The following is a 22,553-nucleotide window of genomic DNA, read 5'->3' as shown; positions in this document are numbered from 1 at the left end:
CCAGAATTCCACAGGCTTTGGACGAAGGCATTTCTCCGTATCTAAGTCCAAAATGGCCGACACCATGTCGTTAGACTGTGACCCCTGGTTCTGGACTCCCTAGTCATTGGGAACACTCTTCCTTGTATATGCTCTGTCTAGTCCTGTTAGAATTTGATAGGTCTCATTCTATAAATTCCTGATCCACTTGCTCACCGTATGTCAGCCTTGCCGTCCAAGAATCAGTCACTGCATTCCCTCTATCGGTAGAACATCCTTCCTCAGATAAGGAGACTCAAACTGCACGTGTGGTCTCACCAAGGCTCCTGTGCAATTGCTGCAAGATCTCCCTGCTCCCGTACACCAATCCTATCAGTATGGAGGCTAACATATCACGGTGGCTCAATGATTAGTACTGCTACCTCACAGTGCCAGGGAGCCAGGTTTAATTCCAGCCTCGGGCAACTGTCTGTGTGGGTTTTCTCTGGGTGGTCAAGTTTCCTCTCATGTTTAAAGACGTGCAGGTCAGGGTGAATTGGCCATAGTGTTCAGGGGTGTGCGGTTAGGTGCATTAGTCAGGGCTAAATTTAGAGTAATGGTCTGGGTGGGTTAACTTCTACATCTTTGGGAGGAAACCCACGCAGACACAGGAAAGAATGTGCAAACTCCACACAGATAGTCACCCAAGAGTGGAATCGAACCCCAGGGTCCCTGGCACTGTAAGGCAGCAGTGCTAACCACTGAGCCACCATGCCACCCAGTCACATGGGCATCCATGCACTTGGGCAAGAATAACCAAGGCCATACATACCGTTTCCCCTGCGTTTCTTCTTAACTCCAGTATATATGGGAAATGCCTTTGATGGTGCTGCAGGAAAAAAAAGGAAATCGATTAAGCCGAAGATACAAAGGGAAAAATCTAAAGCACACTGAAGTCCCATTTGAAAACAGCCTTCCAAGGAACGTTTCAGGAATTCCAATTATTAGAGCCATATAGACATAAGGTTTCACAGCACAAAAAGAGACCTTCTGCCTGTGCATCCATACAAGTCAAGCACTGACATACTCCAGTCCCATTATCCAGCACTTGGCTCATCGCTTCGTACATTATGGTGACTCAAGGACTAAGGACTTCTTAAATGTGATGATGGCTTCAGCATGTGCTACCATTACAGGATATGGCTTCCATACATCCATGGCCCCTCTACTGCACTATCTACCAACAGCATTAGCAAACCCCATTGCAAGGATAGGTTGGTCCTAACCTCAGCTTCGGGTGTAACCTGTTAGACCTGTACAGATCCCCCAGACCCCAACTTTGCAGTTGCCTGCCATTTCAATGAAACCACCTTGCCTTCATGTTGACATTACAGTCCTGAGCTGGCTTACGTTTTCCAGCGAAGCCCAACCAAAGCTCCAAAAACATGGGGGAACTGCTAGGGTGGGGGAACTTCAAGATGAGGGGGCACATTTCTAAGGTGAGAGGAGAAAGATTTAAAAAGGACATGTGGGATAACTTTTATACACAGAGGGTTGTTCATGTGGGGACTGAAACTCCAGAGGAAGTGGTGGATGTGGGTACAGTTACAATGTTTATAAGACATTTAGATAAGTTAATGAATAAGGAATGTTTGGAGGGATATGTGCCAAGGTGGGACTAGTTTAGTTTGGGATTATGGTCGGCACGGGCTGGTTGACCGAAGGGTGTGTTTCCGTGTTGTATGACTGTATCAGTTCACTTCAAAATATAAGTTTACCAATCTATGTATAAATATACGGAAAACTGTACTTGCATTTTGTTCCTGGATTTTTCTCACAAGTTTTGCTTTGTCCAGGCTGTTCCATAGCAGCATCTGTGCACAAAAAGGAAAGCAATTTAACTTTCAGCCAAAATCAATTGGTCAACTTCCCTTCAATTTCCATTTATTTCATTATCCAAATGTTGCTGCCCTTGCGTCCTTAACCCTGTTCATTGATTGGGGCTGAAAAAGAAACTTCGCAGCCATTGGGAAATCATAGGAACATATTGAGGTAGGAGTAGTAGGCCATTCGGCCCTCAAGACGGTTCCTGCCATTTGAAATGCTCATGTCTCTGACCTCAACTCCATTTCCCTGTCCACCCCAGATTACCAATGACTCCTTACTTGTCATCTTGCCATCATTCACAAGCGGAGATTAAAATAAACCAACATCTACGTATGCAAACATCATTTAATTTAGGGTTTTCAATTTAATTTTTCTTCAATACCCTCCCTCTCACATCACAAAAATGCCACCTACTCTCTGTGAAACATATATTTTTTCTGTATGACAACATCTACATTCTCATATCATTTACCTCATGTGTAATTTGGTGGGGCTGCTGTACAACAGGGGAGGTTATGGCTGAGTGGTATTAATCCAGAGACCCAGGCAGTGGTGGGGGACCCAGGTTCAAATCCTTCCCCAGCAGATGGTGGAATTTTAATTTTTTCAATTGAATTCAATAAAAATCTGGAATTAAGTGTCTAACAATGACCTCAAATCCATTGTTAGGGAAAAACACATCTGGTTCACTAAGGCCGTTAAGGAAATGAAACTGCCATCCTTACCTGGTCTGGACTACATGTGACACCAGACTCACAGCAATGTGGTTGACTCTTGACTGCCCTCTGGAGTAATTAGTGATGCTCAATAAATGCTGGGCTAGCTAATGGCGCCCTCATCCAGTGAATGAACAAAAAAACCCAGTCTTGTCAAGATGGGGGAGATATGTTCAATAATTCGAGCGCACATCATATTCCGACTGTAGTTCAGTTCGTCCGCAATGTTAATAGTGTGTTAACTTTGGTATAACGGTCACTGAGGTTGATCAAGTGTTATTGGTGTTGATAGAATTCTGATGAGGGGGAATTGTTTTGTCGCTCTCCCTTCTCCTCTTGAGCCTCAATGAATAAGCCAACTTATGCCCAGTAAGACTGAACAGTGGTTCTTCGTTAACACTGTGGACGAATGAGCATCAGCCTCTGGCTCCGTAAGCATTAGCCTGGACTAGAGAATAGAACAGTGCAGGTGCTGGTGCTGACCAATGACTCCAGGCTGGAAGCTAAGAATCACTTCCCTGGACACGAGTCTTTCATGACCCACATTAATACAACATTAAGTTGTCTCGACAATGGGGACAGCAGACCCACTGGCGGAACCTTCATGACATTTTCACCCATCGTTAGGGGAAATAAATAAACCTTGACTCTAATAAACCATCAAGTGGATCAAAGTACTGCAGATGCTAGATGTCTGAAACGAATACAGAGAATGCAGGAGAAACTCAACAGGTCTGGTAGCATCTGCAGAGAGAGAAAAAGCAGAGTTAATGTTTTGAATCCTTCATGACTCTCCTTCAGAACTCGGTTCTGGAGTGGTTAGAGTTGTATAGCATGGAAATAGACCCTTCAGCCCAACAAGTTCATGCTCTCCAGATTTCCCAAACTGAACTAGTCCCATTTGCCCACATTTGACCCATGTGCCTCTAACCCTTTTCTATCCATATCCCTATCCAAATGTCTTTTAAATGTTGTACTCACTTCTACCACTTCCTCTGGCACATTGTTCCATATGCACATCACTCAGTCTGTGTGAAAAGGTTGCCCCTCAGGTCCCTTGTAAATATTTCTCCTCTCCTACCCTGGGGACAAGACCTTTGCTATTCACCTTATCTATCATTGAATCCCTTCAGTGTGGAAACAGGCCATTTGGCCCAACAAGTTCACGCCAACCTTCTATAGAATAACTCACCCAGACTCATTCCGCTACCCTATTACTCTACATTTACCTCTGACTAATGCACCTCACCTACACAGCCCTGAACACTGTGGGGCAATTTAGCAGACAATTCACATAACCTGCACATCTTTGGACTGTGGGAGAAAACCGGAGCAGACCCAGAGGGAACTCACACAGACACGGGGAGAATGTGCAAACTCCACACAGTCACCTGAGGCTGGCAGTCCCTGGCACTGTGAGGCAGCTGTGCTAAGCACTGAGCCACTATGCCACTCATGACGTTATAAATTTCTGTAAGTTCGCCCCTCAGCTTCCTGCAGCCTACAGAAAATTGTCCCAGCCTTACCAGCCTTTCCTTATAACTCAAACACTCCAGTCTCAGTTACATGGCTGTAAATCCTTTTTGCACCCTTTCCAGTTTAATGGCAACCTTCCTATAGCAGGGCGACCAGAATTGGATGCAGTGATTCAGAAGTGGCCTTAGAGTTCTGAAGAAGAGTCGGACCAGACTCAAAATGCTAACTCTGTTTCTCTCTTGATGGATGCTGAGTTTCTCCAACACAACCCCGTGTTTGTGTCCATTACACCAGCTGCTCAATGCAATTAAATCGCATAGGTGCTGACGCTGGAGATGTGAAATAAAACCCAGAAAGCACTGTAGATACTTGCAGTAGGTCTGGAAACATCTGTGCAGAGGGGGAAGACAAAATGAACATTGTGAGTCCAAAAACTCGAAATGTTAACCTTGTTTCTCTCTCTGCAGAAGCTGCCAGACCTGCTGAGTTTCTCCAGTACTTTCTGCTTCTATTTCAGGTGCTCACTGCAGTTGCGTGATGATCGCGTCTTGTGACTTACCGCTGCCTGTTGATGTCCACCTGAAATGCCTTGCCTGCTGCTGCCCTGTGGTGCTAAACAAAATGAAAATAATTCAGGGGTTTTTCTAGATTTCTAGATTCCCTACAGTGTGAAAACGGGCCCTTCGGCCCAACCAGTCCACACCGACCCTCTGAAGACTAACTCAGCCAGACCCATTTCCCTCTTACTAATGCACCAAACACTATGGGCAATTTAGTATGGCCAATTCACCTGACCTGCACAGCTTTGGACTGTGGGAAGAGCACCCGGAGGTAACCCACACAGACACGGGGAGAATGTGCAATCTCCACACAGGCCTGAGGCTGGAATCGAACCTGGGACCCTGGTGCTGTGAGGCAGTAGTGCTAACCACTGAGCTGCCCCAAGTGCAAACTGTATATTTTCAATCTGCGGCTGTACGGGATTAATGCTATTTTACTGTGACTCGGGGCTCAGAGAACACAAAAGGTTTCGTTCTTGGGGACAGAGAGAGTCAGACGATAATTTGTGACTGAAGTACAAACATGGGGGAAAATGAGGACTGCAGCTGCAGGAGATCAGAGTCCAAAAGTGTGGTGCTGGAAAAGTGCAGCCGGTCAGGCAGCATCCAAGGAGCGGGAGAGTTGACATTTCGGGCATAAGTCCTTCATCAGGGATGATCAGGGTTTATGCTCGAAACGTCGGCTCTCCTGCTCCTCAGATACGGCCTGACCGACTGTGCTTTTCCAGCACCACACTTTTGGACTCTGAGTTACAAGAGTGACCTCCTAAAACAGGCAGACAGAGGTAACTGTTCTGACATATAAACGGTTTCGAAAATGCATTAAAATGGAGCAACAGTTCTGCCTGCAGGTCCCCAGCTATATCTGAAGTTGTTTAATTCAAAGCTTATCATGCGGTCTGAAATAATTCCACAAAGGCTGCTACCCTGTCATCAAGTCCCCTTTGGGCATAGGTTTAGGGTGTGAGGGGAAAGATATAAAAGAGACCTAAGGGGTCACTTTTTAACCCAGAGGGTGGTACGTGTATGGAATGAGCTGCCAGAGGAAGTGGTGGAGGCTGGTACAATTGCAACATTTAAGAGGCGTTTGGATGGGTATATGAATAGGAAGGGTTTGGAGGGATATGGGCCGGGTGCTGGCAGGTGGGACTAGATTGGGTTGGGATGTCTGGTCGGCATGGACGGGTTGGACCAAAGGGTCTGTTTCCGTGCTGTACATCTCTATGACTCTGTGACCCAGCAAGCACAGAGCCGGCTCTGAGGGTGAGCAGAGCCCCTGACACTCCTGTTTATATCTGTCAGCCAGGGTTTCCTGACTGGACCGGGTTAACTGCCACAATCAGCGAACTCCTATTCTCGGAGGTCCACCTGGCTGACCATGTTCCAATCACGAGACTGGCATGCCCCAAATCAAATTTCATTGCTCAGACTTTTAAGTATAGGAGTTGGGACGTTAATGTTGAGGTTGTGCAGGATGTTGTGAGGCCTCTTCTGGAATACTATGTCCAGTTCTGGTCTCCCCTATCTTAGGAAGGATGGAGAGGGCTCAGAAAAGATTTCCCAGGATGTTGCTGAGATTAGAGGGTTTGAGTTATAAGCAGAGGCTGGATAGGCTGGGACTTTTCTCACTGGTGCATAGGAGCTTGAGGGGTCACCTTATAAAGGATTATAAAATCATGAGGGGCATCGTTAAGGTGAACGGTAGGTGTATTTTCCCTCAGGTGGGGGCATATTGCTCAGGAGAGAGGAGAAAGGTTTGAAAAGGATGTGAAGGCTAATTATTTTACACAGAGAGTGTTTCATGTGTGGAATGAATTTCTAGAAGAAGTGGTAGATGCAGGTACAGTTACAACAATTAAAAGACATTTAGAAAATTACATGGATAAGAAACGTTTCGAGGGATAAGCCCAGGCAGGTGGGACTTGTTTAGTTTGGGATTATGGTCTGCATGGACGAGATGGACCGAAGGGTTTGTTTCCATGTTGTATGACTCCATGACTATAAGTTTGTCATGTGACTTTTGTACGATGATAAACTGATCGAATGCACTTAATGTAAAATCTGATCATTAAAACTCTGCCACATTTGCTGATTTAATCAGGTGGTTTGTAATTGTCCAAAGGCTTAAACCTCTCACCAAGTTATGGGGTTAACATACACATCTCTGGATTCCTCTTGCCCCTTGTTGCAGCATGCTACCCAGCAATCACACAGTTCTCTGGAACAAAACATAAGGAGGGTTAAAAGATACAATAATGCTCCATCTCTACCTGTCAGACAGCCTTATTACATGTATGATGCTGGAAAATACAACCTTGATTATCCGAACACGATTCTCAAGGTCCTGTAAAAACAGCATTAGGCCACTCAGCATTCAGTTATCAGTTTAACGGCATTATGGTGTTTATTGCTAGATAACCCGAGAAATGTTGGGATGACTGGCACTTATACATTACTGCTTGTATACGATAGATCAGTTATCAGTTAAACCGGTATTACGGCATGCACTGTCGGTTACTGAGAAATGTTCAGATAACCGGCATTCAAATTTCCACTTGTTTACGATCATATCGATTATCCGAACAATCAATTGTCCGAACAAAATACTTGCCGCCCGTCTCGTTAGGATCATCAAGGTCCTATATGCAGAGAGTGAAGTATTACACCGTTCAGGATGGGCAGAGAAAGCTGACAGGGAAGTGCACTGTGCAATTCTTATTCTCCTGCAAACAGGAGAGATCCGAGACAAAGGGATAAAATGATAAAGTCACAGAGACACAGAGAGAGAGAGAGAGAGAAATCAGAAAAATATAAGCAAACCTCTGTAAAGGCTTACCACCCACCCAGCCCCTCTGTTTCAGTGCTAACCCAATCCTCACACAAGCCAAAAATCCACATCATAATGGAATATACCAGCATCCCATAATGAAAAGGTTATTGAGCGATGGTGAAGTGTTGGCATTGTGTTGGCTGCCATAGAGTCATACAGCACAGAAACAGGGCTTTCGGCCCAACCCATCCTTGCCAACCAGTTTTCCGAAACTGAACTTGTCCCATTTGCCTATCCCTCTACACCTTTCCTTATTCATGTACCTGTTTAAATGCCTTTTAAATGCTGTCATTGTACCAGCCTCCACCACTTCCTCTGGCAGCTCATTCCATACACACACCACCCTCTGTGTGAAAACGTTGCCCCTTAGGACCTTTTTAAATCTTTCCCCTCTCACCTTAAACCTAGGGCATGTAGTTTTAGACTCCCCTACTCTGGGGCAAAGATCTTGGCTCTTCACCCTATCCAGACCCTTCATGATTCTATATACCTCTATCAGGCTAATCCTGAACCTCCTATACTCCAGGGAAAAAAAAGTCCCAGCCTTTCGAGCTTCTCTTTATAACTCAAACACTCCAGTCCCAATAACATCCTTGTAAATCTTTTCTGCACCCTTTCCAGTTTAATAACCCCTGCGCATTTGAAGCTATTTAGAATCAGAGAATCCTGACAGTGCAGGAAGAGGCTATTCAGCCCATCAGGTCTACACCAACCCATCAAAGAGCATCACAGCCAGACCCAGGCCCCTACCTTATCCCAACAACTGCACTTATACTATGGTTAATCCACCCTAACCCGCACATCCCTGGACACTATGGGACAATTTAGCACGGCCAATCCACCCTAACCTGCACATCCCTGGACACTATGGGCAATTTAGCATGGCCAATCCACCTAGCCCATACATCGCTGAACACTATGGGCAATTTAGCATGGCCAATCCACCTAGCCCGCACATCCCTGGACACTATGGGCAATTTAGCATGGTTAGTCCACCCTAACCTGCACATCCCTGGACACTATGAAACAATTTAGCATGGCCAATCCACCTAGCCCACACATCCCTGGACACTATGGGCAATTTAGCATGGCCAATCCACCCTAACCTGCACAGCTTTGGACTGTGGGAGGAGACCAGAGAACCCAGAGGGAACCCACACAGACACACGAAGAACGTGCAAACTCCACGCAGATAGTCGCCCAAGGCTGGAAACAAATCCAAAACCCTAGTGCTGCGAGGCAGCAGTGCTAACCACTGAGCCACCATGCCACCCTATTTGCCTCAGACATGGGAAAATGCATTGTGGGCAGGGACCTAGAGGTTACAGAGGAAGGACCCCCTCTTTGCTGTGAGGAGGCTAGGTAGCAGACTGTGCCAGTCCCTCACTCCCCCAGTGAACATGCGGAGGAATTATCTCCAATGCAGGAAGAAATCTCTCTGCCAGGTGACGTGTCACTTCTCTCCCACTTCAAACTCTCCTGATCTCTGCGATGACACCCACCTCCCACCTGGCCTCATCCTCTATCACTCTCAGTGTATCACGCAGTGTCCCTCATCTCATGCTCCATCCATGGTACTCAACACACCCTCACTCTCAGGGGCTCTCTCAAGAACTGTACAGTTCATCGCTAACCACATTGACACCCGTTCGCCAGAATGTTGAGAGTGAGTAAAAACGATGAAGACGTGCAAGGTGCAGATATCGCTACGTAATTCTGTTCAGACATCACTGAACTGTCACACAACGTCCAGAGGAAGGGGAGGGAGGGAGTCCGATACCTGGTTTCATTGTATTCCTGTGATTGTTCGTCCTTTTCAAATCCGCGGTCACAACATGACAGCCACAATCCACGAAAAGTACTGTGAGCGAAAAAGATACAAACCATCATGAAACCAGCCTTCCTTCCATTGACCCCATGTACACTTCCCACTGCTTCGCGTAAACAGCCAACATCATCAAAGAGGAGAAAGTGAGGTCTGCAGATGCTGGAGATCAGAGCTGAAAATGTGTTGCTGGTAAAGCACAGCAGGTCAGGCAGCATCCAAGGAACAGGAGAATCGACGTTTCGGGCATAAGCAGGGACCTTCCTGATGAAGGGCTTATGCCCGAAACGTCGATTCTCCTGTTCCTTGGATGTTGCCTGACCTGCTGTGCTTTACCAGCAACACATTTTCAACATCATCAAAGACCCCTCCCACACTAGTAATACTCTCTTCCCCCCTCTTCCATCAGGCAGGAGATACAAACGTTTGAAAACACACACCAACAGATTTAAGAACCGCTTCTTCCCCACTGTTACCAGACTTTATAATTGATCTCTGATATATTAAGGTTGATCTAGCTCCGCACCTAAGCTGTAACACTATATTGTGCATTCTGTTCTATCCTTTGATGTACTTATATATGGTATAGTTTGTCTATTTAGCATGCAAAACAATACTTTTCACTGTCACACAGTGCATGTGACAATGATAAATCAAAGTATACAACTCTATAATTATATGACTCTTGAAAGAAAATTGCGCATAACACGTTCTGTTGATAAGCCCCTTTGACTATGTGAGGCTTTTTTGTTTCTGACTTTGAGTGTTTCAGTGTTTAGTACTTATTTTCCAGTTATAGACCAGGCCAGACCCCCCCTCAAAACATGTCAAGAAAGTAGCACAGACTCTCACTTTGCTAGTTGTTTTAAGCAGGTGTATGGCGGATATTCCAGAAGTGATGCAGTTGGTCAAACCACTTAGTTTGAAAGAAAACAGAATTTATTTACAGGATTGCTGAATGTAACACAAACAAAAGAGAACGGAATACAGACTAACAATCTATCTGACATCCCAACTGATGATCCCAAGTTAATGACGCTGTTTCAAATACTTGTAAGAGATGTCAGAGAGAGATTACCAGCATGGACCTGCCTTTTTGGGTCCAGCAGCTTCACAACACTTCTGCTAAAATAAACCAAATTAAACCAGAGAAAAACTGAGCTGGGAGAACTGGCCACTGCACTTTGATTGTACAAGTGCTTTTTTCCCAAAAACTTAAAAACCTGTTGCCCGAGGCAGTATCTGTCAACTATAATCAAACTGGCCCGAAAACCCTTCAACTTAGACTTTTCGGAGTCCGTGTCTTTTACAGACTCTGAAAGAAAAAAGCCAAGGACAGCATAACCTTGTTAAAGGAGCAACATCATCACAAAACTTCAACTGCAGCCAAAGCTTCTCATACATTTCTGATGAGGTTATTCCTGATGGTTCTCGCATGACCTCTCATGAATGAAATGGATTTGAAGGTTCCGGTGACAATCATCTCTGTTCAGTGATACTCCATCTACGTGCACGAGGACTCTGACTGAAAGCTATCTTGAATGTTTCAAACCTTATCTTTTCTTCCATTAAGGACTGTGGGACATGGATAGAGTGAATCACCAAGGCCTTTTTTCCGAGGGTGCAGTAGATCAAAACTAGAGGACATAGGTTTAAGGTGAGAAGGAAAAGATTTAAAAAGGCCTTGTAGGGTAACGTTTTAACACAGAAAGTGGCGCGTATTTGGAAGGAGCTGCCTGAGGAAGTGGTGGAGGTGGGTACAGTTACAATATTTAAACTTTGATGGGTACAGGAAGAGTTTAGAGAGGTATGGGCCAAATGCTGGCAGATGGAACTAGGTCAGATTGGGATGTCTGGTCAGCATGGATGAGTTGTACCAAAGGGTCTGTTTCTGTGTTGTCTGCCTCTATTCTTTAACAACTATTATAAAAACAAATTGATTTTTATTTCTGCAAAATTAATCTCTGCCGGGAAAGTTAATTTTTTCTGCTTATATGTTTTGAATTATTTAGAAGGGTACTTTAATATTTCCAACTATACGTTAATCAGCTTTGCATCTTTACCAGATAAGTTCAGTTTTCAAAATAAATTACTAATTTTGGTGTCTGTTGAAGAAGTCTAGTTGATGGCTCTTTCTGATTCTTTTGAATCCATGTACATAATTGGCCTCATTTTCATAAATGCTCTGATATTTGGATTATTGAGACGAGAGAGACCCCCCCCCCTCAGTCAGTAGTAAGAGTTGCAAAAGAAATGTTGATAAACTGGAACTAAAATATGAATCAAATCAGAAAAACTGGAAGTAAAAACTGTGACAAAAAGCCCACATTTCACTGAAGTATAATCAGTAAAGTTCAAGATTTTAATACCGTATATACTCAAGTAAAAGTCGATCTCATATTGTTGGGCAAAAATTCTGGAATTTTCCAGGTATCTCATGTAAATAGTCAATCCTAGCTCTTCACAGATAATAGATCAACATTTATGATTTAGTCTTCCGGTCCGTTCCGCTCTGCTCCAGGTTTTCAAAATTACCATGTTTAATTTTTTTTCTTTCTTTAATCATTGAGAGATCAAGTTGACTTCTACTAATGACGCGGCACGAATTTCAGCCCCTCAAAATTAGCGTCCATGTAATAGTCAATCCCATAAATTTAGTCTTATAAAGTAGTCAAAGATTTGGACTATTATTCACATATATATGGTAATAGTTGTTTGTCTTTTTGAACGTTTAATTTCAAACAAAATTAATAGATTTTGCCCAGATGAATTTCACAGGGAAAGTAATCAGTAATTTCGCATAGGGGATCTTAACTTTCGCTTCAAGCCCAATAACATTACCCTCTAACAATAGTACCCAATCATAAAGAGTCAGTGACCTGAAACTATAATTAGTGATGATGCTGACTCAACTTTTCTAAAGCGTCTTTTAAAAAAAAATTATAGACACTCACCTGGTTTCAATACCATCTTTTAATCTGGTTTTGCAGCAAGACATCCATGTACCACAGCAATGCCTTCTGAACAAACACACATTTCAGCAAAGATACAAGTGTAGCTGGCTTTGCCAAGCAGCCACAAATATTAAACATGCAACTTGAAAAACAACAGTCATTTGAACTAAGCACACGAACACCCACAAAAAGAATGTTTCAACCTGAGAAAATTCCGAAAGTGATGGGGAACATTCTGACCATGAGCTGGACAGATTTGTAAAGGATGCGCAATATGTTCAGTGTCACTCATGTCTAAATCATTCAGCCTCCTAAGTTACAGAGGTCTAGAGCACAGAAAAAGGCCCTTTGGCCCATCGAGTCTGCACCAGTCAAAAACAGCCACCGAACTATTCTGCTCCTATTTTCCAACACTTGGCCAAATGCACGGCTTGCCTTGGCATCACAAGTGCACATCAAAATTCTTCTTCTGCCTCTCCCACTCTTACAGGCAGTGAATTCCACATTCCCACTACCCTCTGGGTGAGAAAGGTTTTCCTCACATTCATGCTTCTTACCTTAAATCTATAGCTCCTGGTCAGAGAACATTTCCGGGGACACCCTCACCAATCGCCCCATGGCCGAACACTTTAACTCCCCCTCCCCCTCTGCCAAGGACATGCAGGTCCTGGGCCTCCTCCACCGCCACTCCCTTCCCACCTGACGCCTGGAGGAAGAACACCTCATCTTCCACCTCAGGATCCTCCAACCCCATGGCATCAATGTGGACTTCACCAGTTTCTTCATTTCCCCTCCCTCCCACCTTAACCCAGTTCCAACCTTCCAGCTCAGCACATCCTCATGACCCATCCACCTGTTCATCTTCCTTCCTACCTATCTGCTCCATCCTTCCCTCCGACCTATCACCTATATCCCCACCTCCATCCACCTATTGCACTCTCAGCTACCTTCTCCCCAGCCCCACCTCCCTCTCTCCACCCCTGAGGCTCCTGATGAAGGGCTGTTGCCCGAAACATCCAACGTTACTGCTCCTCAGATGCTGCTTGACCTGGTGTGCTTTTTCCAGCACCACACTCTTGACACTAATCCCTCCATCAAGGAGAAGGGCTTCTTCCTATCTACCCTGTCTCTGGCCATCATAACCTCAACCATCTCAAGTGCATGTGTGACAGAAAAATGGATTAGTCCAGTGGAAAACTGAGGCACATGAGACCGCGTGTGTCATTCTCTTTCTTTCCTCCATTAGGACAGTAAGGAGAGCACAAATGGCCTGAGTACCTCTGGCTTTAGGGATACTCAGCACAGACTTCCATTCTTGATCACTGTTTGGTGATCCCTTGCTGTAAGTAACTCCTCAAGTACTGAAGCAATCCCAATGCAACAAGATCTAGATAATATCCAGACTTGGACTGACAAGTGGCAACTAACATGCGTGCCACTCAAATGCCAGATTATGACCATCTCCAATGAAAGACAATTTAACCTTTGCCCCTTGTCATCCAATGGTATTATCATCACTGAATCCCCCATATCAACATCCTGAGGTTACCATTGACCAGAAACTGAACTGGACTCACCGTGTAAATATAATGACTGCAAGAGCAGGTCAGAGGTTTGTAATACAGTAGCTCATCTCCTGACACCCCAAAGCTTGTCTATTATCTGCAAGGCGCAAGTCATGAATGTGATGGAATACTCTCCGCTTGCTTGGATGACTACACTTCCAACAACACTCAGGAATCTTGACATCATCCAGGAAAGTAGCTCCCACTTGATTGGCACCACATCCATAAACATCCAATCCCTCCACTGTAGCAGCAGTGTGTAGCATTTACCAAATGCACCGCAGAAACTTGCCCAGGATTCTTAAACAGCACCTCCCAGGACAAAGGCAGCAGATACACGGGAACACCATGCTCTGCAAGTTCCCCACCAAGACACTGGCCATCCTGACTTGGAAATATATTAACGTTCCTTCACTGTCACTGGGTCAAAATTCTGGAATTCCCTCCCTATGGGCTTTGTCAGCTTACAGCTTATTGCTTCTGTTAATCATCCCAACATCCCCAAATTAAGCTGCATTAGAACATTATTTCAATGAGCCATCACACACTGCAGCACAGAGGAACTATGCAGAGCAGAGGAAAATCACCTATACGGTGTATTCAAAAAGAACGGGTACCCAGCTTCTCAGCCACAAACCCAAACAAGCAGACAAAACATGTCCAGAAACCCTATCCATGCTCCCCTACATCAAAGACAGCTCAGAAATGACTGCCAGACTATTCAGACCCCTTGGCTCATGGTAGCCCACAAACCCACCAACACACTAAAACAGCAGCTAATGAACTTGCAAGATCTTATACAGACAACAAGCAAAACTTATGTCACTTACAAAATACCATGCAAGAACTGTAACAAATACTACATTAGACAACAGGCAGAAAACTAGCCACCAGGACCACCAGGATACATGAACATCAACTAGCCACAAAAAGACATGACCCACTCTTACTAGTATCCTCACATACAGATGAGGAAGGACACCACTCGACTGGGACAACACATCCATCCTAGGACAAGCCAAACAGAGATACATGTGAGATTTCCCAGAAGCATGGCATTCCAACCAGAACTCTATCAACAAACATATTGACTTGGATCCCATTTACCACACCCTGAAAAAAAGAACAGAAAATGGCATAACCACAGGAAATGACATCACCAACCTAAGGAAACCTAAACACATAAATAGAAGGTGGGCCATATCACCAGTGCCTTATCCAGAGGCTCACTAATGATGTTTCCTAGTATGGTGAAGAAACATCTGAAAATGAACCTTCCAGCTCAGCAAGCAAACCTACATCCAGAACTAATACTAATATGAATCCTTATTAAAATCCGTAGGCTTTGTGTTTATAAAAACAAACATAAGAGATGCAACTATGTCTAAAATCATGCGCAGCTTTTTAAAGAATTACCAATGGGATGGGACATCACTGGATAGGCCAGTATTTATTAATCAGAGGGCAGTTAAGAGTCAACCATATTGCTGTAGTTCTGGAGTCACAGACCAGGTAAGGATGGCAGTTTCCTTCCCTGAAGGACATCAGTGAACCAGATGGCTTCTTCAATAATCAACATTGGATTCATGGTCGTCATGAGATCCATAACTCCAGATATTTATTAAGACTGAATATCCACCATCTGCCATGGCAGGATTTGTGCCCAGGTCCCCAGTGCATTAGCTGAGTTTCTGGATTAGTAGTCGAGCGATAATACCACTGGGGCGTCGCCTCCCTATTTGTATTGATTTGGGCTCCACAGCATATTGCCCATACCATATCGTGCCAATGCCACATTGCTAGTTTGAGATTAGGCCAATAAAACCCGACTTCCTGAATCAATATTTGGATACTCTTGAGACCTCTAATGTATTTCATTTTGCAGTGAGTATTAAATAAGTTATAATGTCTAGCTTCACTTCTATCAATCCATGGGTAGGTCACGTATTGAGTTATTCCATCCAGCTTTCATCCCCATAGGTAACAGCTAGCCAGCCATCCCAGAGAGAATGAGGGGACTGGGCCTATCTTCCTTCAAGTTTAGAAGAATGAGAGGTTATCCCATTGAGGCAACAACATTTTTAATATTATTCCAGAGGGTGGGTACAGAGAGGATGCTCCCTGTGACCGGGAGATTAAAACAAGGGGACACGGTGTCTGAATAAGGAAGAAGCCGTTTAGGGGTGAGGCCCAGAAGATGATGAACCCGTGAGACTCTCTTGCCCGGAAGCACTGTGAAATCTCAGTCATCAAGTCTGACCGTGACAGGGATTAATTGGGAATGCGAGTGACATCAAGGGATTTTTTTAGAGATTGGAGGAATTGAGGTAGAAAAACAACCGTGATCTAGAATAATAGGCTGGGGCTAAAGGGCTGAATAGCCTCCTCTGGCTCCTATGTATGATGTTTATAAAAAAAGAACTTGGGAAATCTCAAATATCGATTGCCATTGATAACAGGTGAGGGATGACCATTGCTAAACACCAATTTATACCTGGGTAAATATGCGTCATTGAATAAGATGATTTGCTTGTATTCCAAATTTCATATTCACATCAATGACCAATAACCTTTAGAATCCATTGCCTGACAAAAATCTATCTACTTTTGCTTTAAAAATATGTTCTGAGCCTATAAAATATTTCACCACATCTCCATCCTAAAAGGACAAGTCCTGGTTTTAAGAAGTACTCCATAGTTCTGGACTTGCCCACAAAAGGAAACATCACTTCTATTCCCTCCTGTCAAGATCTTACATCCCCCAATCAACTCACTCCTCACTCTCTGCAGCACTGGATTGAAGGAACCTAATTTGTTCAACTTTTCCTTCTAAGACAACCCACTTCGTTCAGATATTGAGCCAGTGAAACCTCTTCAGAAAGCGAAGGAAATTATGCATGACCCCCCCTATCCAGATGCGTTACAGCTTGGTTTGTCAACTGCTCTGCCCAAGATCACAAGAAATTTCAGAGAGCTGTTCACGCAGCCCGGTCTATCTCACTAACAGCCTTCTGTCCACTGACTCTCTCTACACTTCCTGCTACCTCAGGAAAGCAACCAATTTCATCGAAGATCCCTCCCATCCCGGTTACAATCTCTTCCACTCTCTTTGATCGGTCAGATGACAGAAAAGGTTGAAAATGCATATGAATAGATTCAAGGACGGCTTCTTTCCTGCTGTTATCAGACTTTTGAACAGACCTCGCATTCAATAGAGTTGATTTTTCTCTGCGGGGTAAAAACAATGACTGCAGATGCTGGAAACCACCTCTGCACCTTCTCTGCAGCTGTAACACTGTATTCTGCACTCTGTTCTATTACCCTGATGTACCTATGTAAGGTATTAACTGTCTGACTACAACACCAAAAATACTTTTCACTGTATCTCGGTATGTGACAGTAATAAATCAAATCAAAATCAAAATGACTCCAATGCATTTATAAATTTCCTGAAATAAAGAGACCAAAACCGCATTCAGTATTCACGGTATAGTCCCAACAATGCCCTATTACTGAAGCATGACATAGTAAAGGATAGCATTCCGGTAGCTTTATTATTTACTTGTTGTATCTGCAGAATAACATTTTGTGATTCCTATGCTAGATCTGTCAGCACCTTAGAATTCTACACACGTGGTTCATTCAAATTAGACTTTGTTATTGCGTTCTCCCTGCTAAAATAAATAACTTTGCATTTCCCCATATTATACTCCATCTTGACAGTCGCTGAACCTATCTATATCCACCTGCAACCTCCTTTTTAGGTATTTGCAGAAACTCTCGCTAACCAGTTTTACATTTCTAGCAAGCCACCTGTCACTCTACGTTCTTCCTCCTGATTAGCCTTTCTGTTGTTCTGTGCTTTTTATTTGTCATATCCTGACTAGTCATTCATCTTTGCGTAATTGTCTTTTTTTTCCTTAAGTGGGGTGTACTCCCCTCAGAGCTTTTCCCTACTGTAGAATTTTCTGCAGAATCACAAAGTGAATGTCTCTGGGTCCCATGGGATGAATTGCTTTGGCATCTGAGGGATAGGCGAAAGTGAGGACTACAGATGCTGGAGATCAGAGTCAAAGAATGTGGTGCTGGAAAAGCACAGCAGGTCGGCAGCATCTGAGGAGTAGGAGAATCGACATTTTGGGCAGAAACACTTCATCAGGAATGAGGCTTGAGGGCTGGGGTTGCTGAGAGATAAATGGGAGGAGTTTGGGGCTGGGGCGGAGGGGTAGGTAGCTGAGAATGCATTAGGTGGATGACGTTGGGGGAGAAGGTGATAGGTTGGAGAAGGGGGTGGAGTGGATAGATGAGAAAGATGATGGACAGGTCAAGAGGGCAGTGCCGAGTTGGAATGCGGGACTGGGATAAGGTCGAAGGTAGGGAAATGGGGAAACTGATGAAATTCACAGAGATCTCGCTTGGTTGCAGGATCCCCGGACCGAAGATGAGGCATTCTTCCTCCAGGCATTGGGTGGTTAGGGCTTTGGCAATGGAGGAGGCCCAGGACCTGCAGGTCCAGGCAGCTTCAGCAATCACAGTTTACCACACACCAGGCTATTAAACCAAAGTATTGAGAAGTTTTGGTAAAAAAGGAATAAAGAAGCAAATTATGTAAACTTTTACCTTGTCCTCTTTGTTCCATTGGGTGACCTGCCGCTACAGCAAGATAGCAAGATGCCACGATAAATTCTGGAAAATAAAACCAGATCTATTCATTTCAGAAAAGGGAGCTCATGATCAATGTCACTTTCCACAGCAATAGTCAGCCAAGCAAAGGAAGAAATGAAAAATACAATCAGTATTTTCACAAATAAAATTTCACAGGTCTACAGTGTGGAAGCAAGCCATTCGGCCCATCCTGTCCACACTGCCTGTCCGGACAGCATCACACCCAAACTCACCACCCTACCCCATCCCCATTACCCCACATTAATCATGGCTAATCCACCCTAACCCGCATATCACTGGACCACAGGGCAATTTAGCATGGCCAATCCACCCTATCCTGCACATCCCTGGACACTATGGGCAATTTAGCATGGTCAATCCACCTTAACCTGCACATCCCTTGACACTATGGGTAATTTGGCATGGCCAATCCACCTTAACCTACACATCCCTGGGCACTATGGGTAATTTGGCATGGCCAATCCACCTTAACCTGCACATCCCTTGACACAATGAAACAATTTAGCATGGCCAATCCACCCTAACCTGCACATCCCTTGACACAATGAGACAATTTAGCATGGCCAATCCACCCTAACCTGCACATCCCTGGACACAATGGCCAACCCACCCTAACCTGCACATCCCTGGACACTATGGGCAATTTAGCATGGTTAGTCCACCCTAACCTGCACATCTTTGAACAGTGGAAGGAAACCGGAGCACCCGTAGGAAACCCACGTATACACGGGGAGAATGTGCAAACTTCACGCAGATAGTCGCTCAAGGGCGGGATCGAACCTGAGTTCCTGGTGCTGTGAAGTAGCAGTGCTAACCACTGAGCCACCGTAGTGTAAAGTGAAGGTACAAAAATGCTCAGGAAAGGATTTACAAATTAGCAAGCAATGTGAATCTTCTTGGAGACAAAGAAGGAATGGCTGAGGTTCTAAGTGAGTGCTTTTGTTGCCTTCATGAAAGAGGAGAATGTGGTTACCGTTACTGTAAAGGATGAGGTGGTAGAGACAGTGGATAGGATAAAAATAAAGGTTAGCAGTGCTGGTGGGTCAGATGTCATTCCTAACTGGCTGACGTGCACCAGAAGTTAACAAACAAACTAATGATGATCAGAATTCTTCAACCTTTCTGTATAACGTGACGGCAACAGAGGACTGGAAGACGATAAATTTTACATTCCTATTCAAAACAGGACAGTCATGCGCTCAGAGAGATGTACAGCACAGATGCAGACCCTTCGGTCCAATTTGTCCACACCGACCAGACGTCCCAATCTGACCTAGTCACATTTGCCAGCACCGGCCATATCCCTCTAAACCCTTCCTGTTCATCTCCCCATCCAGATCTTTTAAATGCTGTAATTGTAACAGTCTCCACCACTTTCTCTGGCAGCTCATTCCATACATAGATTAGATTACAGTGTGGAAACAGGCCCTTCGGCCCAACAAATCCACACCGACCCGCCGAAGCGAAACCCACCCATACCCCTACATTTACCCCTTACCTAACACTACGGGCAATTTAGTATGGCCAATTCACCTAACCTGCACATCTTTGGACTGTGGGAGGAAACCGGAGCACCCGGAGGAAACCCACGCAGACACGGGGAGAACGTGCAAACTCCACACAGTCAGTCGCCTGAGTCGGGAATTGAACCCGGGTCTCTGGCGCTGCGAGGCAGCAGTGCTAACCACTGTGCCACCGTGCCGCCCACATGTACCACCCTCTGCATGAAAAAGTGCCCCCTCAGGTCCCTTTTAATTCTTTCCTCTCTCACCTCTCATAGTTTGGACTCCTATACCCTGGGGAAAAAAAGACCATGTCCATTCACCCCTCATGATGTTATAAATCCCAGCCTCCGACACTCCAGGGAAAGTGATCTTCGCCTATTCAGTCTCTCCCATCCCTCAAATCCATTCAACCCCATCAACATCCTTGTAAATTCATGGACTATCTATGGTGGACAGTGAATCCAGTGTAATATAGTGTCCCCTTGGTCGAATGAGATTTCAAGTTCAACTCCATTTTAGCACTCTCGCTCATGATCTAAGCTTGCACTTCAATGAGGAACTGGGGAGATCAGTTTAAGGTGAGATAGACGCACAGATTCAGTCAGGTCAGTCACAGAGTCATACAGCGTAAAAAATAGGCCATTTGGCCCAAATGGTCCATGCAGACCAGGTTTCCTAACCTGAACTCGTCCCATTTGCTGACATTTAGCCCATATCCCTCTAAACCTTAACTATCCATGTGCCTGTCCAAATATCCTTTAAATGCTGTAATTGTACCCATCTCTACCACTTTCTCTGGCAGCTCAATATCAAGCTAGGATCCCACATTGGTTTAGCTTATATTTAAATGACTTGGACTGTGCATGGAAGGGATGTGGTTGAAATTTTCAAATTAAATCACACTGGGTGTTTGATTATTAACAAAATACAATGCAATGGGGGTTCATTTCTAATGGAGTAGAGCTGCTGAGAATTTACATTACACTCGAATGGCAGAGGGTTTGAGTTAAAAGGAGAGGCTGGAAAAGCTGAGACCTTTTTTTCCCTGGAATGTAAGAGGCTGAGGGGTGACCTAATAGACATTTATAAAATCGCGAGGGGTACCGCTAAGTTGAATAGCCAAAGTGCTTTTCCAAGGGTCAGGGAGTCTAAAACTAGAGGATAGCAGTTTAAGGTGAGAGGGGAAATATTTAAAAGGGACCTGAGGGGCAAACTTTTCACTCACAGGGTGATGCCTACATGGAACGAGCTGCTGAAAGGAGTGGTAGATGATGGTACAATTACAAAATTTAAAAGACATTTGGATAGGTATGCCTGGTTAGGAAAAGTATAAAGATTTGTGGGCCAAAACCTTTATCGCACCCTTTCCAGTTTAATAATATCCTTCCTACAACAGGGCGATTAGAATGATGCACAGTACAAGTTCTGCTATAACCCATGTTTCTTCAGCACAATTAGATTTATGGCAATTGAAGAATTTAGACCATTATTTGTAGAACACGAACTGTGTTGGCTATAACGCGATTCCAGTCCCATTAATTTTCTTACAACACGAGATCGCACAAGAGTGTTGTTAAGAAAGCATATGGTGTTTTGACTTTCATTAACAGGGGGATCGAGTTTAACAGCCTCAAGGTTTTGCTGCAGCTCTACAAGTCCCTGGTGAGACCACACTTGGAATATTGTGTCCAGTTCTGGTCGTCCTACTATCGGAAAGGTACAGAGGCTTTGGAGAGGGTGCAAAGAAGGTTTACCAGGATGCTGCCTGGACTGGAGGGCTTGCCGTATGAAGAAAGGTTGAATAAGCTTGGACTTTTCTCTCTGGAGAGAAGGAGGAAGAGAGGAGAACTGATCGAGGTGTACAAAATTATGAGAGGAATAGATACAGTCAATAGCCAGAGACTTTTCCCCAGGGCAGGATTGACTGGTACGAGGAGTCATAGTTTGAAGATATTAGGAGGAAGGTACAAAGGAGAAGTCAGAGGAAGGTTCTTTACGCAGAGAGTTGTGAATGCATGGAATGCATTGCCAGCCGTGGTGGTGGAAGCAGAGTCCTTGGGAACATTTAAGCAACTGCTGGACATCCACATGGATAGCAGTGAGTTGAGGGGTGTGTAGGTCAAGTTGCTATGTTTTGCATTAGGATTAACTCTCGGCACAACGTCATGGGCCTAAGGGCCTTTTCTGCGCTGTACTTTTCTATGTTCTATCACGTTATATCAGAGCCAATTATTCCAAATGTAGCCTCAGCACTGTCTCGTGCAGGTGCAACATGATGTTCCAACTCCTGTACTCAGTGCTCTGACTGATGAAGGCAAGTGTGCCGAAAGCCTTCATCACCAGCCTGTCTACCTGCGACTCCACCTTCAAGGAACTATGTGCCTCCTCTCGGTTCGACAACACCCCCTACAACACAGCCAAATGGGACTAGTTCAGTTCAGGAAACCTGGTCTGCACGAGCGAGTTGGGCAGAAGGGCATGTTTTGTGCAGTATCGCTCTATGACTTGGCACCTGGGTTAGGCCAGACTTGGAGTACTGCACCTAGGTCTGCTCTCCACTTTGCAAATCAAATATTGTTCCCTGGAAAAGC

General features: G+C 44.6%; 1 protein-coding gene across 7 annotated transcripts in view; it reads right to left on the bottom strand.

Moving 5' to 3' along the window:
• LOC122544179 (uncharacterized) overlaps window positions 1–22,553 on the bottom strand; it is a 56,177-nt gene that overhangs the window by 5,131 nt on the left and 28,493 nt on the right. For 4 of the 7 annotated variants that reach the window (XM_043683214.2, XM_043683218.2, XM_043683219.2 and 1 more), the window contains exons 9-15: window positions 18,392–18,457; window positions 12,207–12,272; window positions 9,208–9,288; window positions 6,735–6,815; window positions 4,597–4,649; window positions 1,773–1,832; window positions 791–847 (exon numbers count right to left, since the gene is read on the bottom strand). In XM_043683214.2, coding sequence (XP_043539149.2) covers window positions 791–847; window positions 1,773–1,832; window positions 4,597–4,649; window positions 6,735–6,815; window positions 9,208–9,288; window positions 12,207–12,272; window positions 18,392–18,457 — 464 coding nt within the window. The remainder of the gene's footprint in view (window positions 1–790; window positions 848–1,772; window positions 1,833–4,596; window positions 4,650–6,734; window positions 6,816–9,207; window positions 9,289–12,206; window positions 12,273–18,391; window positions 18,458–22,553) is intronic. The other 3 variants (XM_043683216.2, XM_043683215.2, XM_087981035.1) reach the window with 3 other exon arrangements.

The sequence above is a fragment of the Chiloscyllium plagiosum genome, unplaced genomic scaffold (assembly GCF_037043375.1).
Source record: "Chiloscyllium plagiosum isolate Xiang-an unplaced genomic scaffold, Cpla_swu_hap1 HiC_scaffold_38, whole genome shotgun sequence".
NCBI lineage: Eukaryota > Metazoa > Chordata > Chondrichthyes > Orectolobiformes > Hemiscylliidae > Chiloscyllium > Chiloscyllium plagiosum.
This window is presented reverse-complemented; position numbering and strand designations above follow the sequence as displayed.